The sequence below is a fragment of the Motacilla alba genome, chromosome 1 (genome assembly GCF_015832195.1).
Source record: "Motacilla alba alba isolate MOTALB_02 chromosome 1, Motacilla_alba_V1.0_pri, whole genome shotgun sequence".
Classification (NCBI taxonomy): domain Eukaryota; kingdom Metazoa; phylum Chordata; class Aves; order Passeriformes; family Motacillidae; genus Motacilla; species Motacilla alba.
This window is the reverse complement of record NC_052016.1, coordinates 63,444,792-63,465,427: the sequence shown is the minus strand read 5'-3', so window position 1 is coordinate 63,465,427 and position 20,636 is coordinate 63,444,792. Positions and strand designations below refer to the sequence as shown.

At 40.9% G+C, this 20,636-nt stretch overlaps 2 protein-coding genes across 4 annotated transcripts in view; both read right to left on the bottom strand.

Annotated features, from left to right (window-relative positions):
- ZC3H13 (zinc finger CCCH-type containing 13) overlaps positions 1-5,964 on the bottom strand; it is a 46,268-nt gene extending 40,304 nt beyond the window's left edge. For all 3 annotated transcript variants that reach the window (XM_038134187.1, XM_038134208.1, XM_038134198.1), the window contains exon 1: positions 5,712-5,964. The gene's annotated coding sequence lies outside the window, so the exon portion shown is untranslated. The remainder of the gene's footprint in view (positions 1-5,711) is intronic.
- Positions 5,965-7,116: 1,152 nt separating this feature from the next.
- On the bottom strand, positions 7,117-20,182 carry CPB2 (carboxypeptidase B2). The gene is made up of 11 exons (XM_038155715.1): positions 20,075-20,182; positions 16,694-16,769; positions 14,679-14,803; positions 14,479-14,587; positions 13,834-13,935; positions 13,198-13,302; positions 10,596-10,712; positions 10,053-10,143; positions 8,643-8,845; positions 7,535-7,619; positions 7,117-7,411 (listed from the first exon to the last, which is right to left on the bottom strand). The coding sequence occupies exons 1-11, from the start codon at positions 20,149-20,151 to the stop codon at positions 7,221-7,223; spliced, it is 1,281 nt and encodes a 426-aa protein (XP_038011643.1). The 5' UTR covers positions 20,152-20,182; the 3' UTR covers positions 7,117-7,220.
- Positions 20,183-20,636: the final 454 nt, after the last annotated feature.

The following is a 20,636-nucleotide window of genomic DNA, read 5'->3' as shown; positions in this document are numbered from 1 at the left end:
AAAGAAGTCATAAATGAGTGAAATGTATCTAATAACACGGAATGCTTCTGACTTGAACTAGTCAGCCGAACACCAGTAATGATAATTTTTCATTTCATTTCATGACCTGCTTTGGATTCTTCAGCTTCCCCTTGGGAAAGATCATATGACATGTTATTCATTTAGGCAGCAAACACCACACAGGACAGATGCTTTCTTTCATCATGTATTTTTGGTGCACGAACTCAAGTGACTTAAAGTGAATAGAACCATTAATGTTATTTCACCAACCTCTCAGAAACCAGTTTTAACCACTAAAAACACCTCCCAGTTTTGAAACAAATTTTAAAAAAATTAGAGCTTTATATTTTTTCCCCCCTGTTGTGTATGACAACCTACTGAAAGCCATCTTGCTATCATCCACAGCTTGTGTTTGTTATCAGTCTGATTTCTACAACTATTTGGAATTACACGAGTTTAGGGGAAAAAAAACCACAACTCCATAATGATGATGCACTTCTTAATCTGCTCAAAAAGTAGCTCCTTCTCATTAAGAAGAACAGATTTTAAAGGAAATACAGCATAACTTTGATAAACAAGAAGCCACAATTTATCTTACCTGAGAAAGGAAGGAGTTATAGCGAAAAAAAACCAAACCATAATTCAAGAAAAGAAAAAGGAACATATATATTTAGCACTACAGACAGATTGTACAAAAAGGGTAAAATGGGCCTCAAAAACTAATGTCCATTCTTTACATTCTACTTGATGAAAACAAAAATAAATTTGGGAACATCTGCCAGGTGCTCAGGAATTTATATACAGCTCAAAACCACATCTCTTTGCTGTACTGCAATGTGCCATCACCCTCATTAATCAGTAGATCTTGATTAGCCAAACACTAATCTCCTACCCTTCTGCTCCTAGGCACAGCACGCATCACCACATTTAGAACACACACACACACTTAAATTATCTCATACACAAACAGGTTACGAATGACAAAGTTCATCCATAAAGCCAGAATAATACACATATAAACTAGCATCCACCAGAGAGGATTAATAGACATTTTCACCATCTGATCAGCAATATGTTCCCACAGTATCCATACGGTAAGGTTACATTTCAGAGAAACAAAATATTATCACGTAAAAATGTGGACACTTCATTATCTGAACCCTACAGTTATTTCCATGACAAGATTTCCCTAGGAGTCTGACACCTGTGCACTTTCTACAAACAAAATGCTATGTTGAAGCTCTTGTGAAGCACTTAGTTCTTTTATAAACAACGGAAGAAAGAAAAATTACACTGTGTATTTGAGATTTCTCAGTAGACCTCTGCTCTACTGACTTCTTCTCCAAGCCTCTGATTATCTGAAGAATTTTATCTCACAAAAAAGGTTCAGATAATCAAGACATTAACCAAGATGTTCAGGGAGGGTAGAAGTTAACCATGTGGTGTATACCAAACACTAAAAACAATGGTTAACATCAATTAGTGAAAGCAGACAGTCAAACACTAGAATTTCCAGTAGTATGAAATTATTTGGGTTAGTAAGAACTGTGGAGAACAGAGATTTCCAGAAAGATCTAATTGAGTTAGAGAATTGAGTAATACAACAGCAGATGAAATGCAAATAAATATAATGCAATGCACACAAGGAGAAATGATTTTGTCTAAATATTTGATGAGACCAAATTAGTCCAGTCTTCCGAGAAAAATAATTAGGAGTCATTGTGGACAGCTCAATGTGCAGCAATAGTTAAAAAGTCTGACAGGATAAACCATTAAAGTTAGAAAGCAAAACAATACCACATCTCACCTAGCTGAGCACCCTTCCATTTCAGGATTCTCACAGAATTTCAGAAAAAAAATACTAAATTTCTACAGTTTCACGCAGTCACATTCTTTTAATAGAAGATATAAAAATCAACTGACACATGCAAAAGCATTTTTAAAGGCATCATATAACAAATGCTTAATTTGGATTAAATATTTACAATTCAAAGAATAATATCTGAAATAAAAATAGTTAGATAAATGACAGTGGCAATGGCATAGGGAGAGGGTTCAACACATGAAGGACAGATGAGTCTAATACACAAGTACACACTGACATCATAGCGGCATACAGAAAAATCACATTCATTTTGCCTCAATTCCAATGTAATTTTATTTTCAGAGAAACAGAGGCAAAATTTTCATTTTAAATGTTAATTTTTACCCAGCATTTAATACCTTTTTGGAATTAACTTGTATAGGAAGTTATGATGATGACTAGGCTTAAAAGGATAGTTACAAACATGGAGAGGACGAAGAGGCAACATCATCCTAAGTGAACAGATAATTTAATTCCAACTGCCTTTTTCCCTGTATTTTTGCAGACAGAAATTAAGAAGAATACCATTCAACCCTAAATCTTCTAAGGTTTGTAAAACCCCATCTTTAAAAAACTAAAACAACTTAAAATGAGAAACAAAAACCTGCGCTATTTCAGGTAACAATCTGTCAATTCTCACCTCATACTCTGGCCCATATCTACCAGTTTGCAATTAACAACAGATCATTTATTAACAGAAGAGATATTTCATGATAGATTACTCTAAACAAACAAACCCAGCATACTGTGAGTGCACAGCATATTATTTTTGTATGCACATATTATCACATGAGGGCCTCGCTCATGTAACAAGAACTGCAATTCCACTCCTCAGTGAATACAGATGTTATCAAAGGTTGCAGGATTAGAGTCCAGACACATTATTCTGAGGCAAACTGAGGAATTTCACTTTGTCAAACTATGCATTTCAGAGACTGTGTCTGCAAATGCAGTCAGTCCCATTTTCATTCCTTGAGGACCAGGTGGGTTGGAAAAATAAAGCAACTATTAAAACAGTATTGAAAATCTCAGATGGATAATGAGAGGTTTCTTGTTTCTGAGAACGTTCCTTGCTCATAAACAAGAACTGTAAGGGGAAAAAAATTATGTGTTTCTAAATTTCTCAGACTGCACATTAATGGACAACCAAGAACAATTGAAATGGAACATCCCATAAAGATTTCCCATCTGAAACATTTTCACCTTGTGCTGTTTTACCACTGATGATCACAGCCCTGCTATCAATCCCACGCTGATGGCCAGTGCAGTGACTTTCCATCAGATGTCCGTGCCTCTGAATTACCGCCTCCTTATCAAACACTAATGTGGGATTAGACCGCCGTGAGTATCAGTGTGGACTGAGCCTTAAGCACTCTCAACATTTCATATAATTTCTACCAGGACTAAAAAAAAAAAATTAAAAATTTCCAAGTAGAATATTATGCACTTCCTTATTTCAGGTACATGACATTGCACTGCTGACTCTACTTAGGGGCACTGAACTTTCTGCTGCTTCTGAAACAGAACAAACTTTCTGAAACTAAGCAAAGTCAACCTTATCTTCCGAAAATAAAATCTATATCTAAAATTTTAACTGTAAATTGTCATTTTTCTATGCATAAATAAGATTCATGAAAACCTTTAAAATAAATTAGAAATACCATAACACTAGGATAACTCATTCATGGATGCATCTATGTTATTCTTTAAAGGAAGTAACTTTCCCAGGGTGAGGGACAATCTGTTAATGACATTAATTACACTAGCATTTGAAGGAGAACATATCACAGTGTTATTCACATGAATCATCTAAAATGTGACAGACTTGAGAGAAGTGAGTGCACCTATTGAGCACCAACCAATGAACTGAGATCCATGAGGCATGACATGATTGACAGCATTCACTGAAATTCTGTATTTTTTACCAATATTCTTACATTTTGGTGTCAAGCATGCTTAACAGTTTTCTTCAAAATCAGTGTGACACTACAAAAGTCATAATCAAGAGACACCTGAAACTCCTGGTTTTCTGTTAGAAAAACCTAATCCAGCCCCCTGAAAAAATGAATCCTGAAGGATTCTACAGGAAAACTTGAAACTGAGATGTAACAGAATAAAAGCAAAGTTCAAAAACAAGAAAACATTTAAGGAGATAAAAACCTCTTTAGGAAGTCCAAGACATCACTCATAAGCATGTCAATGTCTGCGCATGCACACCACACCACACACAAGCTACGCACAACATCACTTCAGAAAATCCTACCTGTGAAGAGACAAATAATATGCCATTTCAAATAACAAGTGAAATTACTTCAAAGTCCTACAGATGTTCAGATACAAACTCAGTAGTAACACTGCTTGATAAACTAAATATGTGTTGAAAACTGAATAACAGCTTTGAGAATGGTTCCCTGCACTTTTTAAAGTTAAGAGCTTTTACCTGAAAATGTTAACATTTCCACGTCACATTGCTAATAAAATAGGACTATTTGAAGAAGCTCCATGGGTTTACTACCTAAAAATATTACTAAAAATGGTAAAATGTATTCATAATGAACCTTCCAAAAGAGCAGTCAAATACTCACACAGAGAAGCCTGTTTGACAGAAAGCTAGAAATTAATCCAAGCTGAAAAACTCCTTGCTGGTAACCCATCACCATAGCAACTTGAACCTATCCCTCTAATTTCACACTTGACATTCTCCATTAGTAGCAATAAGCAACTGCTAATTATGTTTGCACAAGTATAAAAGCACGGTTGGCTTTCCACAGGTGAATAAAAACATCAGGCCCCAGTACCACATCAGGAAATACAGAGTATTCCATGCCTTGTCTAACAAAGTCTTCACACTCAAAGAACATGTTTCCTCAGACGAAGGGACAGTCTGTGAAGACTGGAGAGGACACGTCCAAGTTCACTCTGCCTTAGTATCCAGCTTGCTGGACACACATTACCTCCCATCTGTGAGCTGGATCAGCACATTAGCGTGCCGTCACTCTCAGCAAACGTGCCGAGAAGCAGGGTGCATTATCTCGGGCACAGCCACATAAAGCCACCCTTCAGTTTTCAGGTGCATTGGCTGAGTCAGTCCACTCCTGTCTGCACAAAGGAACCGTGAGCGCTTCATCACCAGCCCCAGATCCCTCAAAGCGCTGGTTGCTAACTCACTGAGAGCCAAACACCTGACCTTCAAGCACTCTCGCAGAAGGTTGACAAGAAATTAACGGTGGAGTGAGAATCCATCGAGAAGCCAAAGGCGAGGCCCGGAGTAGACCCCCCCACAACACACTAACCCAACGTGCCCGGCTACAGGTTCTGGAAGGGAGGGGACTGAGCCGCAGGCGCTGCCTGAAGGAATGGTGATGCATGAATTTATACAAGCGAAATTAGTAGTCCCCCTTGAGCACACAGAGCAGAAACTACTTTACTGCCAGAAAGTGCGAGAAGAGCACTACAGAAGTGGAAGAAAAAAAAACAAAAAACCAAACAAAACCAATAATCCGACCAAAAAACCCCACGATCAGGGAATCTATACGGGAAGCAGACTGCAGCACGACCACGGACTGACGGAACGACACCCCGGGCACACGGCGGGATGGCGCCTCCGGGCGTTCCCCCCACCCCTCCTCGGGGAGCCCCCCGAGCGCCCCCGGCTCCGCACCAAGCTAGGCGAGAGCGCGGCCCTTCCCCGCCGCTGCGCTCCGCAGGCCGAGCGCGCCCGAGGCCCGGCGGCCACGGGCCGGGGCCCAGGCCGGGCCGGGGCCGGGGCCGGGGCCGGGCGGGGGGAAGGGAACGCGGGGGCCCGCCCCACCCTCCGCGCCCGTGGCCGCCCCGCCGCCGCACTCACCTGCTCCTTGCGCTGCCGCGCCGCTCCCCGCCGCCTCCTCCGCCGCCGCCCGGGGCGGAGAGGGTGGGAGGGGGCGAGGGGGGGGTCCGTCCTCCCGGGCCTGAGCGCGGAGCGGCGCGGGCAGGAGGGGGAGGAGCGCGCGGAGCGGCGCGCGCCCCCGCGGACCCGCCGCTCCCGCCCCGCGCGCCGGGACAGCCGTCGGGGGAGCGCCGCCGCCGCCACCGCCTCCGCGCGCCCTTCCCGGCGGCCCTCGCGCCGCCCGCGCCGCCGCCGATGATGACGACGATGACGACAGCGGTGACGTCGCAGCTGGGAGGGCGGTGGCGGGAAGGGCGGAAGTGGCGCCGCCGCCATCTTGGGGGGCGGGGCAGGCGCGCGGCTCCGCCCCCGGGGAGGGACAATGGCGCTGGCGGGGGTGCCGGGGCGGGAATGGGGTGAGGGGCGCCTGAGGGGGTGGGCATGGTCAGCCTGGAGGAGGCTCGGGGGTGACTTTATCTCTCCCTACAACCACCTGCAAGGAGGTTTAGCCATGTCTTCTCCCTGGCAGCTAGTAACAGGATGAGAAGACCTGGTATTAAGCTGCACTAACGGAGGTCCGAGTTGTACATTAGGAATGAAATTCTTCACAGAAGGGATGATTAAACATCGGAATGGATGCCTGGAGAGGTGGTGGAATCACTGCAGCAGGAGGCGTTTAAAGAAACACTCTACATGATACTCAGTGCCCTGGTCTAATTGACAGGGTGGTGTGGGATTGTAGCGTGGACTCAGTGATGTCAGAGGTCTTTTCCAACCTCAATGAACCTGTGTTTCCGTGATCTTCAACTAGAACAGGTCGCTCAGAGCCCCATCCAACCTGTCCATAAATGTTTCCAGGGATGGGGCATCCACCACCTCCCTGGGTAACCTGTGCCAGTGCCATGCCACCCTTATTGTAAAAAAACCTTCTTTCTTAACCTGAATCTGCCCAATTTTGGTTTAAAATCACCTTACAGAGTCTTCAGGCCAGTGTTGTGCTGCAGCAAGCCTTTGGCTGCAGGATGAGTGGACTTGGCTAGTTGTAGTGGAGCAGCCTCTGGGCACTGCCACTTGTGTGTCCTGGCCTTGCTGTGACCACCCTTCCTGTCACACAGGGTACGTGGTAGAGTGGGGTTGCTCTCTTGTAACGAAATCCTGTAATAACACAAATGACCTAAATGGGGGAATCTCTTCTGTGGATGGAGGCAGAAACCCTTTCACTTGGAATTCCCACCATCTAGTGGGACATGGGTGCTTTTTCCCCCTTACACTGCGCTCTCTCTATTATACTTGTGGTGCAGTGAGCCACTATTGTAGAGATAGGTATAGAAGTATGGCTGAAAAAAACTGATATGTTCTAAAATACAAGGGGTGCAGTCATTCTGAGTTTTTGCCTATGTACAAAGAATTTTAATAAAGGAGCAAGTTGTTTTTTTTTTTAATTGCATTTTTGCAAGTGACCAAGTGCACCCATGCTGGAATAAATTATATTCAGCGTCCCAAATTTTGTAGAACGTGTAGAGCTATCTCTTTGACAGCAGAAAGGGCCTCTAAGCAAGTTGGCTTGATTTCTCGAGGAGGAAGCAAAAATCCGTAAGTTCCTGTGTCACGAAGCTCAAAGGTAAAAGAATATTTAATGCCGAGATCATAAGCCCAGTCATCAGATCCTCCAGGAGCTAAATCTATGTGAGGAAGGGAAAATAGAAAAATTGCCTGAAACCAGAACTTTTTCTGTTCAAAAGCTGTCTTCTGATCCTAGCAAGGATATATTGTCATGCCTTTCATTGCTGTAAAGTCATACTTACAGATTGTTTGTGCACCAGCACCAGGTGTGTAAGTTTTCCAAGTTGTCCTCTTTATAGCTTTAGCTGCTTTCTGTGCCAGACTTTCCTGAAATTAAACAAAACATTATTACCTTTAAGGCTTTGTGACAGTCGATTAAATGTATGCAGTTAGAGTTTACTTACAGTGTGTTCAGGATTTCACATCAATTAAATAATCATATAAAAGGTTCTAGAAAACCCACTGAATGTGGTGAAAGTTTTCAGCATATGCCCATGCTACAGATTGCATTTCTGATGTAGACAGATAAAAAGTATAGATGGGACCTTATCCCCGCTTCTGGTGGTAAACCGTTGTCAAACCATTTGTTCTCATTCATCTCATATTTTTTCTTTTCTGCCACAGTACTGAAGTCACTCTTTATTTAAGTAATATTGACAAATATAGCAGGAAAATATTTTAATTGTGAGAACCCTACTGTTAAGCCATGAAGAAGACTGAAATGCCCAGAGCCAGTGCACCTCTCTCTGCTTTACAGGGAAAGAGTAATTGTTCTGTTTTGAACTCCACTGTTTTCAGTGAGAATTTGTGCTGTGTCATTTGGTGGCTCAAGAAAGTAAAATTCTACATATGCAGGATATGTTTTCCATCCTACCACTAAGACAATTTTAAATAAGTATCCCTATCAAAAGCCTCAATAAAGGTAGCAAGTATCCACCAGAATATCTCATTGCTTAGGTATGTAAAGGATGTTTATAGTGTCACACACCTAATTAATTTCAGAGTTTATATAAACCAAAAAACATAATGAAGAATTTGCACATATATATCTTTTCAAGATGTCCAGAACAACAGGACTCTGCTCTTGTAGCAGCAGCTTCAACATGTTAGGTGTTGTTGATGTATAATCAATATGGAATAAATTTTCATTTTTCTGTAGTATTCAGAAGCAGCTTGCTGACTTGCACACTACTAGACCAGCCCAGACTTTTTAAAGTTACTAAGAACATCGAGAAAAATGTCATTTCCTAATTCTTGATCCTCACAACACAGTGACTCTCTCATTACAAGACTGACCAAGCTGGGTGAATAGTTCTGGAGTGTGAAACTTCAGGAGGTGGGAAGACTTACCAGCTCCTCATGGTCCTTGCTTTTGTTCTTAGTGTAAGAATATGGAAACAGTACCATCTGGGAGTAGGAGTGCATGGTGATGTAGGCTTTAATGGTGTCCTTGTGGTCTCTGACAAAGCGAGCCACTGCTTTCACTTCAGGCTCAGACTCTGGGTAGGGTCCACAGTATATCTCCTGGCATTCAGAGTGAGATGCTCCTGGACCTTTAACAACAAAAAAAAGTGCACAGTTTTACTCCTTTGCTTCTTCCCTTGTGCATTTCTGTTCATGAAAAATGCAAGAGTATGAAATGAAAGAGCAGAGTATGGTGCTAATACTCAAGAAATCATGGATTCCACCATGCTATGGAAAGAACTTGCATGCTTGTAGGAATCTCTGCAAGCCTTCCAGGATTTCTCACCTATTGTGCTCTTACAAATAATCAAGAAGAAGATGTAAAAAAAGTATTCAAGACTGGATAAGAAGTCTTAGAGGAGAGGATGAATAGGCTTCATTTAAAATCATCACATGATTATGAGATCACATCTTAAAATCTAGAAGTACTACAGGAAAAAGGCAATTCTACATGATTCTTTAATCTTGTGGGAAAGCAAATTCCCAATGGGAAGCTGAGGAAACAAATAAAAATGAAAATTTTTATGAAAAATTGACACTGGAACAAATTATCAAGAAGACAAATAGGATTCACCACTTCTGTCTTCAGAATAAGACCAAATAACTTTCTGGAAGCACTCAGGATCTTTAGGGAAAAAAAAAACAAACCATGTTTTTCTTGATACAACTGCCATGGATGGTTTAGCAATGGGCTAGAATGACTGAAATCCATTATAGGACTTTAGTGTCAGCACTGAGTGAAGTCAGATGTGATCTATAGGAGAACATTTTAAGGCAGCTATTCCGCAGACTAAAAAAAAAAAACTTGTCAAGTACTAAAGTGCCTGCAGTAATTAAATATGATATAGTCTTCATAAGAATCACAGAGGGCCAAAAAATCTTGGTCAGCTAGGAATTATGGAAGGATGACTGAGCTGATCAGTTTGTACACCGAAGTGGAGCAGCTACTCAGCTGGATAGTGCAACAGGCCTTGGGTGACATGGCAAGGGCCACCTCTTCCCTCTTTCTTTCTTCCCACCAACAGCCACCCCCAGGTGTGTCATGGTGTGATGCAAGGAGCTCTGTTGTGCTAGGAAGAGGTTATTCCATGGTGTGTCATCTGGGGATTAAAAATCCTGAGTCCCAGAAAGAATTATCTAAAGATGGGAAAGTTGTCACCGGTTCATAACAGACACTCAGCTGCATTTGTCTTTGTACTAACTTCATGGAACAGTAGATGAAAATGTTTTCAAAATCAAAAATTTTAATGGCCAAATGCGAGGCAGGGGTACAATAGGAAGAAAATTATGTCCTACCACACCAGTGTGCATCAAAATTCCTGTTCATGTCAGTACCAATGCACTTGCTGTTACCATGCGAGGAGCGGCTTTTTCTCCACATCCGATTCTATGGAAAGGGACACACAAGCCGTGTTCAGGGAAAAATGCTGGAAAAGTCAATGCACCACCTCACTGATTATTGAAATGTCACTTCCCACATGTGCCTCTACAGTCCCGTGCTAGTGAAGACCAAGGAAGATTCTAAAACCGCAGTCGGCTTGCCAGCAAGGCTGGGTGATAAAAGGAAGTGTTGGGTAGGATCGGAAGTGATCACATTCTGATTTTGATGGCATTTGGGCTGTGGAAAGAGGGCATAAGACATACTGTTTGGCTAGGTATGTGAGTTTAGGAGCAGAAATCAAACTTTCTCTGGGGAAAGATGCAGAAATTCAAAGTGCAGAATAGGAGTTTGGGGTGTGCAGTTTCAGGATGATAACTATGCCCTAACCATGCACAATGATAATTCCCATAAATAGCAAATCAGTACCTTGAAAAACCTTTCAAAAAAGGTCTACGTACAGAGGGGTGGCTCCACGTGTACTCATAGCCGTCCACATTTATCACAGGCATGACATAGAAATCAAAGTGCTCCAGAAGTGTTGTCATGGTCCGATCTCTCTCACGCACATGGATTGCCTATAAAGCACAGGGGAAGCATATTAAAAGCACTTGTAATTGCTATTTTTCTTACATTCCTGCAAAGGTACCCGGTCGCATGTATAAAATAATTGTGCAATTATCAGAGAAGTCTACCTGTGTCTGATAAGGCTCATCATGTCATGGAAATGGTTAAATAGAAAAGTAGTTCTCTGCTCAGAAGTGCCACAGGGAAAAATTGTACAGTCACTCAAAGACACTGCAGTTCTGTAGTGTTAGTGGGTGATCATGAGACAGAAATGAAGCCTGTTAATAGGAAGGTTTGAGATTTTGCTGCCTGTGTAAGTAATAGAAACCGTCCCTCCTGCCCAAAATACAGCAAGCTCCAAAATAACAAGCAATATTTCAAATGGCTGCCGTACATATCGTTATTTATTCTGGTTGCATTGTGAGTTTAATGCAACTATAAGACAAGAGTCAGTATGATCTACATTGCTAATTTTGCCTCACAGCTTATTTTGAAGGCTTTAATGATACTGAACCTGGTTGTTGGTCCATGACAAAGAAATAAATTTTAATCTAGATGAGTGGGTTTGTTACTATTAGAATAGACTAAGTCCTTCATCATCCTTGTTTTTTCTTTATGCCTTACTTAGATCACCTTTTTTTCATTTTAAATCCTTCCTAGTTATCCTCAGGCAATGGGCTTCCTTTGACTAAATGAGAAATGTCAATCTTTCTACAATCTCAATGACAAAATTAAATTATAAAAAGTGGACCCATTATAAAGAATGCCTAGGATTTGCTACGGAGAGCTGATGATTTTAGTGCTTGTGTGCAGATGTGTATTAATGTCAGATTTTAAAACATTGCTTCATGAAGAGATACAGAAACAAAATTTGAGTTTAAACCACATAAATTAGATCAAAGGAATGGAGAACCTAAATGTTCAGCTTGTTACCTCTGAAAAATGCTGCAGGGACATGTCACTGGCAAAATGACAGCACAGCTGGTAATTATTTGGAGCAGCATGAAAAGGGCAAATGCATTTCTATCCAGTGGAACCTTGCAAGCTGGGATTATCAGTAAGTCACAAGGTACATTCAGCTGTATCTGTCCCTAACTCCTGCAATATCCTTTCAAATGTTTTAGGCATTGAGATTTTATAGTTGTGACTGATAACAAAAATAAATAATTTTTTTATTGTTATTATTGTTCTCATCATCATCCACATTATTTAGTTCCATCATGGCCAAATCATAATTCACATTTCAAGGACTCATCTATGTTGTTCCTCTGACTACAGTACTGGTGACTGTGAAGTCTCAGTGTCATCTAGCTGATTTTTACTGTGAGCTTTGCTTTTGTGAAAAAGTAATAATAAATTATATCTCAGAATATTAACTGAGCAAAATGGGCAACCTTGTCTGGGTCAGAAAGGCCTCAGGAGCCTTTTCCTGGTCCATACCAGGGGCTGGGTCAGCAGCTCAGCATAAGGAGTTGAGTAGAGATGCCTTAAGTTCAAAAAGACCAAGGCAACGTATTTTAAAATCCAGTTATAAACTGTGGATGTTGTTTCTTTTGCTGCACCTTTGTTCCCTCTCCTGAGCTGTGTAGATAATAAGGATACTAAAGATAGATGTGCCTATTTGTCTGTGGCCACATATCAAGGCTGGTTGATCTAAGCCTGTCCCATCAGTGTTTAATCTACAGGCTCAACCCATCAGCGATTTTCTACTTTCCATGAACTGGTACTACAGATGGATGTTGTTGGTCATGTTCTGGAGGTGTGACATGAGGGTGTCACTAGCAAGGATAATACCTTCAGAAGAAGGTGGTTTATGTGGCTTTATTCTCAGCAGATCCAGAAAAAAAGCAGGAGCACAAATGAAAACATGGAGTCAGGAGGAGCAGTAGCAGCAGACACAGGAGTAGGTGATGCATCACAGCCTGTGGATTGCTGGTGTGGAGCTGTGCCATGTCTGGAGCTGGCAAGTGTGGGGTACCTATTGCTCTAGGAAGGCATGTCGAGCAGAGCCAAGGGTTGTAGGACAGCTTGAGCTCACCCTGTGTGTCTTCTGACCTCTCCAGGCAGTGCCAGTTGCAGTAATATGGGCACAAGTCCCCATGTGCTGCGTGACTCAGAGCCAAGACCATTCCTGCAATCCAAGCAGCAGTACAGACATGGCCCTAGCAGATTACCAAACACGTGCTTTTCCTGGCATGCCCTCTCCAGCCCTGACCACTCATTACAATAAATGTCTCTGTTGAATTTTCTGCGCAACTTTCTTCCATGCTTGATGATACATTTGAGCTCCTTTGCATTTGCTCCCAATGACTTTCTGTTTCTCTCACACACACACTGCTATGCTTGCAGCTTAGACATAAATACCATGTGTTAGTGTTGTGGGAGTAAATGGATTAAGGCTTTATGGATCCTAGAATGCAACTGGACAAAGGTAAATAGCATCAAGATTGTTTGCTTTGCTTTGAAAACAGTAATCAGATGTGATTATGTACTCACATGACCTATGAACCACAGGCAAAAAGCAGGAGAAATCCATTCTCTAGCATGGATACCACAGTCAATCCATATGGCATTTTTTGATTTTTCCTTGCTTTTAGAAATCTGACAAAAGAGAGATTGCATTCAAATGTCACCACAGTAAAGGGTACCACATAAAAGTGGAAGTGAAAAGGTAGCCAAGATGGAAGAAGAAGCATCTGTCTTGTAAGGAGAGCTCAGACTGATTCTGGGCCAGGATGCAGCCGTTGGTTAGGTTTGTGTACAGTCAGAGCCATTCAGGCTGCTTGCAAAGTCCTAACACAGGCACTGAGCAAGAGCTGAGGTCGGTGAGTCTGCCATCAGCTGTGCAGGGCAACAAACTAGATTGGCTTCATCATCAGCAGAGGAGGGTATCCAGTATTTCATGCCTTTGCGTGATGGCCTAGATGGGGTAACTTCCTTGGGACCCAGAAAGGAACCTAATCTGGTCAAATGCGTTTGCAACAGTAACTCATCTTACTAGGGCAACTTAGGACTTCTAAAAATCACAAAAAATAAGAATGTAGGCATAGATTTAAGGAAATGTCCTGGCCAAGCCCCATCATTTGCTTACAGTAGTACTTGGAAAGTTTTTGCAGAATGTCACAAGTGTACCTTCAGAACATAAAGCGGTCGCTTTTCGTAGGATGATCCAATATATATTTTCTGCAGGAGATCAGAGTGGACTTTCACTACTGCCTCCATCCAACGATATATCTGCAAGGGTGAAGTTAGTAAGTGGATCTTCTCTTTACTGTTTTCCTTCATCCCTGAAAGTAGTCTAGACTTGAATTCATTCTTCCTCCCAAGACTTTTGTCTTATGGGAAAGAAAAACTAATAATCCAACCCACCTACCACATGCCTGACTCTAATTTTTGTTAAAACCAACAGTAAGATGCAGTCCCAACACAGTCCAAATGTAGCCCTGAAATTCCTTTAGGGAATTAGTTTAGTTCCATTTGTTTAAATTGTTATTGATTTCGTGTTTTAAATATTTACATGTTTGTTTTGTGACTTCATTTTGCTCCAGTATTTACTGCCTTTGAATGGCAGTTTGAGGCAATACATGTATGAGAGATTTTGTCTGGTGCTTCTTCCTATCTCTATGAAGGCATTACAATAAAGAAAACTCTTAATTGTTGTGCAATACAGTGGTAATTATTAACTGCTGATGATTTCTTTCCCTTTATATCCATTCTCAACCATGAGTTCAATTTTACCCTTTGCATCTACAGATGTTCACAACAAAGCCAGCTTACCTCTTTCATTGAATGATAGTTTTCATAGTATGAGGAAGATCCGCGGGCATTGACTGTGTCATTGACAGTCTGTTTTTCAATAATTCCTTGAACATCTCCCATCAAGACTCTGAATAACAAAGGAAGAGCACAACCTCCTGTTAAATAAATGACAAACAACTTTACAGAATCATTCATGACAACAAATAAAAAATACATACTTGTGTTGGATGGTCAGTTGCCTTAACTGAGCTTTTATGCTATTTATGCTGGATGCCCTGATATAGAAATGGACTTCTCTGTCCTTCTGGATGTTTTCAACCACAACAGGTTGCCAGAGAATGACCTACAAAGTTTCCAAAAACATTTTATTTTTTTTTTTTTACTGAGGAAAGAAAAATTATTCTTACCAATATTTAATAAGCATTTTGAAAATAATCAAAGCGTATGTTTTCAATTTAAGAGACCGCTTGTAACAAGCAGTTTAATGTTCCTTGTGATGTGTAGCATTCTGCTACTTCTTGAAGTGAAATGTGTGTATTTAAGAAAGGTTTATAATGACTTCTGCACAGAAATTCATAAATCAAGAACAAAGACAAGAACATAACCTTTTCTGAGATAGTATTTCTAGTATAATAGATATATTTAGCTGGTTATTATGTTACATGTTTTCAAGTCTGCTGAGAGTTATTTTCCCTGAGGGTATTTGGAGAATTAATGAAGATCAGACCAGTCTTTGTAGTTATTGTATTCTCTGATGACTTTGATCAGGGAGGAAATAAGTGCCAGAAGGGGTTTGAATATAAGTCAAGTTGAAGAAGCAATACAGAAATTAGAAATTGGAGAAAAGTAAGAAAATGAGATTGTTCTTGGTAAAATTAAATATTTTACAATAATAAAATCAGAAGACAGCATATTCAATAAAAGACTGAAACTTCAGAACCAATAATGCAAAAAGATCTGGGAGTGACAGCAGTAAATTAGGAATAAATTTAGAGTGTGAAAAAAGTCAGCATAATTCTTGGATGCATTTTTAGGGCATACAGCATGAAGTCACCAGACAATAGGGTTTATTTTTCTCCTTTATTGTTCAGTTGCACAAGGAATATTGTTTGAACAATAAATGGTAATCATTAAAACTGGGAAGTACTGTTTTGTGTCTACCCTTTCCCTTTCCCATTGCTGTTCCCATTCTGGTTTTTTTTTTTCTTATAGCTTCTCCAATTTATAGTAATGGAAACAAATTGTCTGGTTTCTAACTCATGAAAAATATTTGATTTGCATATTCCCATAAATTACTTGGAAGAAAACACCACAAGCCCTCTCTGCATTGAATGTGCTGCAGTTCTTCTTTCTGTGTGCAAGAAAGTGAAGAATCACGGTAGTAAATAAAAGATGGAAGAACAGAGGTTTATATTGGTATGGAAAAAGAGATGTATATGTGATTTGTCTTGTGAAGGTGGAAAAGAGCAAGGGAGGTTATCAAAACGTTTCTGAGAACTTAAGGGAAGGATTAGAAGATGCTAGTAGGGACAGCATAAGGACTTTGGGGTGGAAGTAAAACGAATAGGAGCCAAGAAAGACAGAGGAAAACTGGGTGTAGACACCTTTAAAAACTCTTAGTCATATGAAACCCATCCTCAATCATCCTGTAAATTATGTTGATTGAGGGAATGGTTACACCTTTGTTGCAGTGTTGACTTCAAACTGGGAGGGTGTGATTGGGCAAGAAAAGAGATGTCTCAGTTTAATTAAATACTCCTTTATCTAATGAAAGATAGAAGTAAAAATAGTACAAAAATATTATTTAAGTTGTTTTTATCTTCTAGATGCTACCTTTAAAAAATACCACAAAAATCCAGTCCTGATCTTCGAAGGTGTGCAAGCCATATATAGGTCATGATCACACTGGTCAAAAGTGCTGAGGTTCCCGAGCAAATGTATTTCTACTTACTGTGTGTTGGTGTTTTCCCAGTTTTGCAGTGCCTTAACACACAAAATCAATTGTAGAAATAAAAACTCCTATATAATTTATTACTGAAACATTGTGTAAACACATGTAAACACATGTAAATCAGAAGGTAGTCAGAAATTAAAATCAAGAATTTCCTGAACTGATGTATTAGAACAAATGAATGGAAGTGTGCTAGATATTTCTTGTGAGGGAGAAGCAGTATTAGGGCACTTGTGGGGAAAATTTGGCCAAGAGTTCAGAGAGACAGAATAATCTGTTTACCTCAGTGGTGTTCAGTAAATCCTGAAGAGCTTCAACTTGTTCATTGGTTTGTGGGAGAGCCCACAAAACTTCATCCCTGAAAGACAAAGGTATTTAGGTAAAGCAGGAAGTACTTGGAACAGCTCCAGTTCATGCAAAAGGGAAGAAGCAGGCTTGGCCTCTCTCATCTTCCCTGGCTTGGGTGCCATGAACCCAAAGACACTCCAATAGTGAAGATGTTGAATCTGGTTCCAGCTTCTGCTTCTACCAATCAGTAAAATCCATGAAAGAGATGCTGCAGGCTTTGGTAGCCAATATTTACTGCTGAACACTGAGATTTCTCCTGGTAGATGGCACCAGTACCACAGCCACCGGCCCCAGCTCATCCACAGAGCAGCAGCAGCAGTTGAAAACTAGCTGAGAACAGGAAGATGGCTCTCCTATTGTCCCCTGAGTTTCTCAGCCGCTGTTCAGCACAGACATCAGCCCTCCCAGTCTGCCAAAAGCCCTCACAGGTTTGGCAAAAGCCAAATATGATATTTTTTAGATGTGCATTCCTAATTCAGTGAAGCTTTTGTGGTCTCCTCATTTGTGTCCCTCTGCTGGTATTGTTTCAAATGGTCTGCACCCCTGTCCTCCCCATCTTTGCCCAGTAACTTATATTCCCCTTCTCTTTGAAAACCGTGATCTGGACATGCTGTATATGACATGGTGCTTCCCAGCTACTCCGTGCCTGATGCCACGGTTGGTGACAAAAGTGAAATTCACTTTCTGGAAAGAAAAAAACAACACTCTGCATGGAGTCCTGATCGTCAGTGTCCTGCAAGTCATGCAGTAAAAAATTGCATTGGATAGGCAATTAAAATAATTTGTGTGTGCATAAGAAGGTGACTCAGGGGAGTGTCAGACCCCTCTTTCCATTTCCTGGGCTCCATTAGATGGCTCTCAGCCATCTAATCACGTGGAGCTGGTGGCACTGTATAAACCAGGCACGATCAAAGTCCCTGCCAGCCCTGTCTGCAAAGACTGTCCTGAAAAGAAGACAGGCAGGGCTCTCAAAACTAAGGTTTTCAAGCAGCATAACATGATTGTCACAGCTTGTTGCTGTGACTGATTTCAAGCAGAAACCTGACAGCACCTGGCAACCAGGTGATTCATCTTTACTTTTAGCGGGCTCCAAGCAATCACTGTTGTTTCTCATGCAGAACCAACAACATGCCAACCTTATTTTTGCCTCCACCATCATTTGACAGAACATCAAAAAACAATCAGGGATAGGCAAGGTGGGTGGCTTACCTATTTCTTTAGTGCACTCTGAAGTGTGTGTTTGAGGCGACTTTAAAAAATAATGTCTTCTCATAGCTGAGGGAGTCTTTTCACACAGGAGCCAAGATGCCTGCTGCATCTGGTTTCATTGCATGATTCCCACAGCCTGAGAGCACCATAATGGGGAAGCTGATGTGCACTTGTACCCCACTGTTTGTTGCACAAATATTTCATCTGAGTGTGGTAAGTACTGAACAGGTACAATTCCTCCCTAGCTCTTGTGATAAGACCTGGATACACTGAATAAGCTGATCAAAATTCTGGCCCTGCGCTTCAGTGTGGCGAGTTTTAACAGCCAAAACTGTAGTTGTTGATCTTCTCAGTTCCCCTGCTTTAATTTGGCATTGTGCCCTCTTTCATCTGTCTTCTTTCCCATTCTTTGTAGAAAACACCAAGACAAAAGCTTTAATTATTACCCTTATACCAAGCTCAGAATCAGCCCTCTACCCCCAGCTTCCTTGCCCTGCCTGCTGCCCCTGTACAGCTGAACCTGGTCATCTCAAACACACCTCTTTTCTTTCTGTTCTCATGCCTCTTCCCTGATTGCTTTCAGTTTGCCCTTGAAAAGAGCCTTCTCATTCCTTTCCCAGTGTTCTGCCAGAGACCCACTGGGCTCTGTCCCTGTTTCCCATATCTTTTTCCTTTCCCCTTTACCTCTTGGTAGAAGTCCATCTGCCATCCCCACACTACCTTACTCTTACACAGATCTTACCCTGTGAGTCAGGTACATTTTAGTTAATCTTAGATGGGTTTGATATCTTCATCTGAGCTGGGCACTATCTTAATAAAGAAACAGGTGCTTTAAGTGTGGGGTTAACCTGAGCTAATTTAGATGTGTGTGCTAACCTGAAATCAATTGCCTTCTAAATACACATATTTTTCCCCACTAGCTGTACAGAGAGGTGAAGGGGACTTGTTCCTACACAATGCTGTGTAAAAATTCCATCTGGTCAGATGAATCTCATTCTTTTAGCCATTTTCCTAACTGGGGCTGGGGGGATTAGTCTCCTGCTTTCCAGTGAGAAACACCACGTTCTTCTTTAAGAGTCAGATATTCAGTGTTCTATTTGAACATGAAATAAATTAATCTTCAAGTAGCACAGAGCAATCTTGTCGCACTGAATTCACCTAAAACCATGTTTGTTTCCCCCTACTTTAACCCTCCCACCTCCATAGCAATCCACAACAAAATATGATTGCAACACAAGGGGAGAGGAAAGATCCTCTTTTTAAGGTGTGAACTCAATGGTGTTCACCTCCCACAGGTCTGCAAAGTGGTGCAAAATCACAGAAGGGATATGAGAAATAATTCACATTTTATTTTAGATATTTTAGTTCTGGGAGCATGTTGTATTTAATCCTAGGTTGTTCAGCATTGCTTAAAATCACCACATGAGGAACTTATCCTTTTAGTTCTACTTATTAAAACATTTCAGGTTTTTAAACCAGTGGTACATGCAGAAAATAAAAGCACTTTGCCTGTCGTCATCTCTGACATATGTTCTCATGTTTTAAGAAAGCATTTGGTTTCAGGGCATTTCTGAAGTTTATCAATAGGTAACAATAAAGCTGCTTCTGAAACATTGTACAAACACCAAATGGTTATTCAAAAATGATTTATGCCTGTAAAAACCATCATAAAAGCTGCTTTGGAAAGAAAACAGATTGTTAGCACTTTCTGAAATGGTTTCTCTTTCTACCTCAAGAAGTAATTCATTTAAGATCTTGTTTTAAGGCAAAGGAAGCAAATTATTTTTCCCATTAAGTTTCCAAGTGCCCTTTATTGGCATTCAAAAGTACTGAATGAACAGAATTGATTTGCACTTAGACCAAAAAGAGTAGTTTTAATATGATTAAAAACAGAGGATTTATGGATGCAAAGAAGACTTAAAATAATTTCATTTCCCCCACCATCTTTATGTTAAATTGAACCACATATCCAATTACAAGGGCAATAAATATATGCCAGCCTTTGACAAATGTTTTCTCATGCAACTCAGAATTATTTTTCATCAATACTTTCCCTGTCCCACCCACCACACACTAGAACACCCAGAAGCATCAGGAGATCTTTACCTTGGAATAGTGAAGACATGCTTCTCTGGAACCAAGATAAAAAAGGTAAAAAAGAACAGGTAAAACTTCATCTTCATGGCATTCACAACAAACCCAAATGCAATAGGAAAGCCGAAGGTTCAGGACCCACATTATTGATTTTAAAAATGTTATTTAAAGAGTAGTTAAAATTTAATATTGCTTCTCACTTCAACCCCAAGCTCCTGGTGGCTGAGTCAATATGACAGAGCTCCCTGGGGAGGTGCTGCTCATATTGATGTCATCCATGTACAAGAGAGTAAAATACATTTTGAACATTTTCATATTGACAAATCACTTTGTCATCTCAGCCTTTTATTTTATTGCAGCTACGAACCACAGACATAAGAAAGAACAGCAAGCACAAAGCTTTTGTAATCCTCTAATATTTGTGGAGGTCCAGCAGCGGTGCTGTGCATCCATCTCTCTTATAAGGCATCACAGCCAAGCATGAATCTGGTTCAAAGCAGTGGGAATGAGGTTAAGTCCAAACAGAAAAATTCTGAACAGGAAACCTTCTTTTCCTGGCATTTGCTAGCAGAGA

Bases quoted from the DNA above. Each gene is read 5' to 3' on its own strand.
- CPB2 (XM_038155715.1), bottom strand. From the start codon at position 20,151: ATGAAGATGAAGTTTTACCTGTTCTTTTTTACCTTTTTTATCTTGGTT. The intron at 14,588-14,678 runs GTATGTATTTTT...TTTGTTATTCAG, and splicing joins CAACTGACCATCCAACACAA to AGTCTTGATGGGAGATGTTC. The intron at 7,412-7,534 runs GTAAGTATGACT...TTCCTCACATAG, and splicing joins TGCTGGTGCACAAACAATCT to ATTTAGCTCCTGGAGGATCT.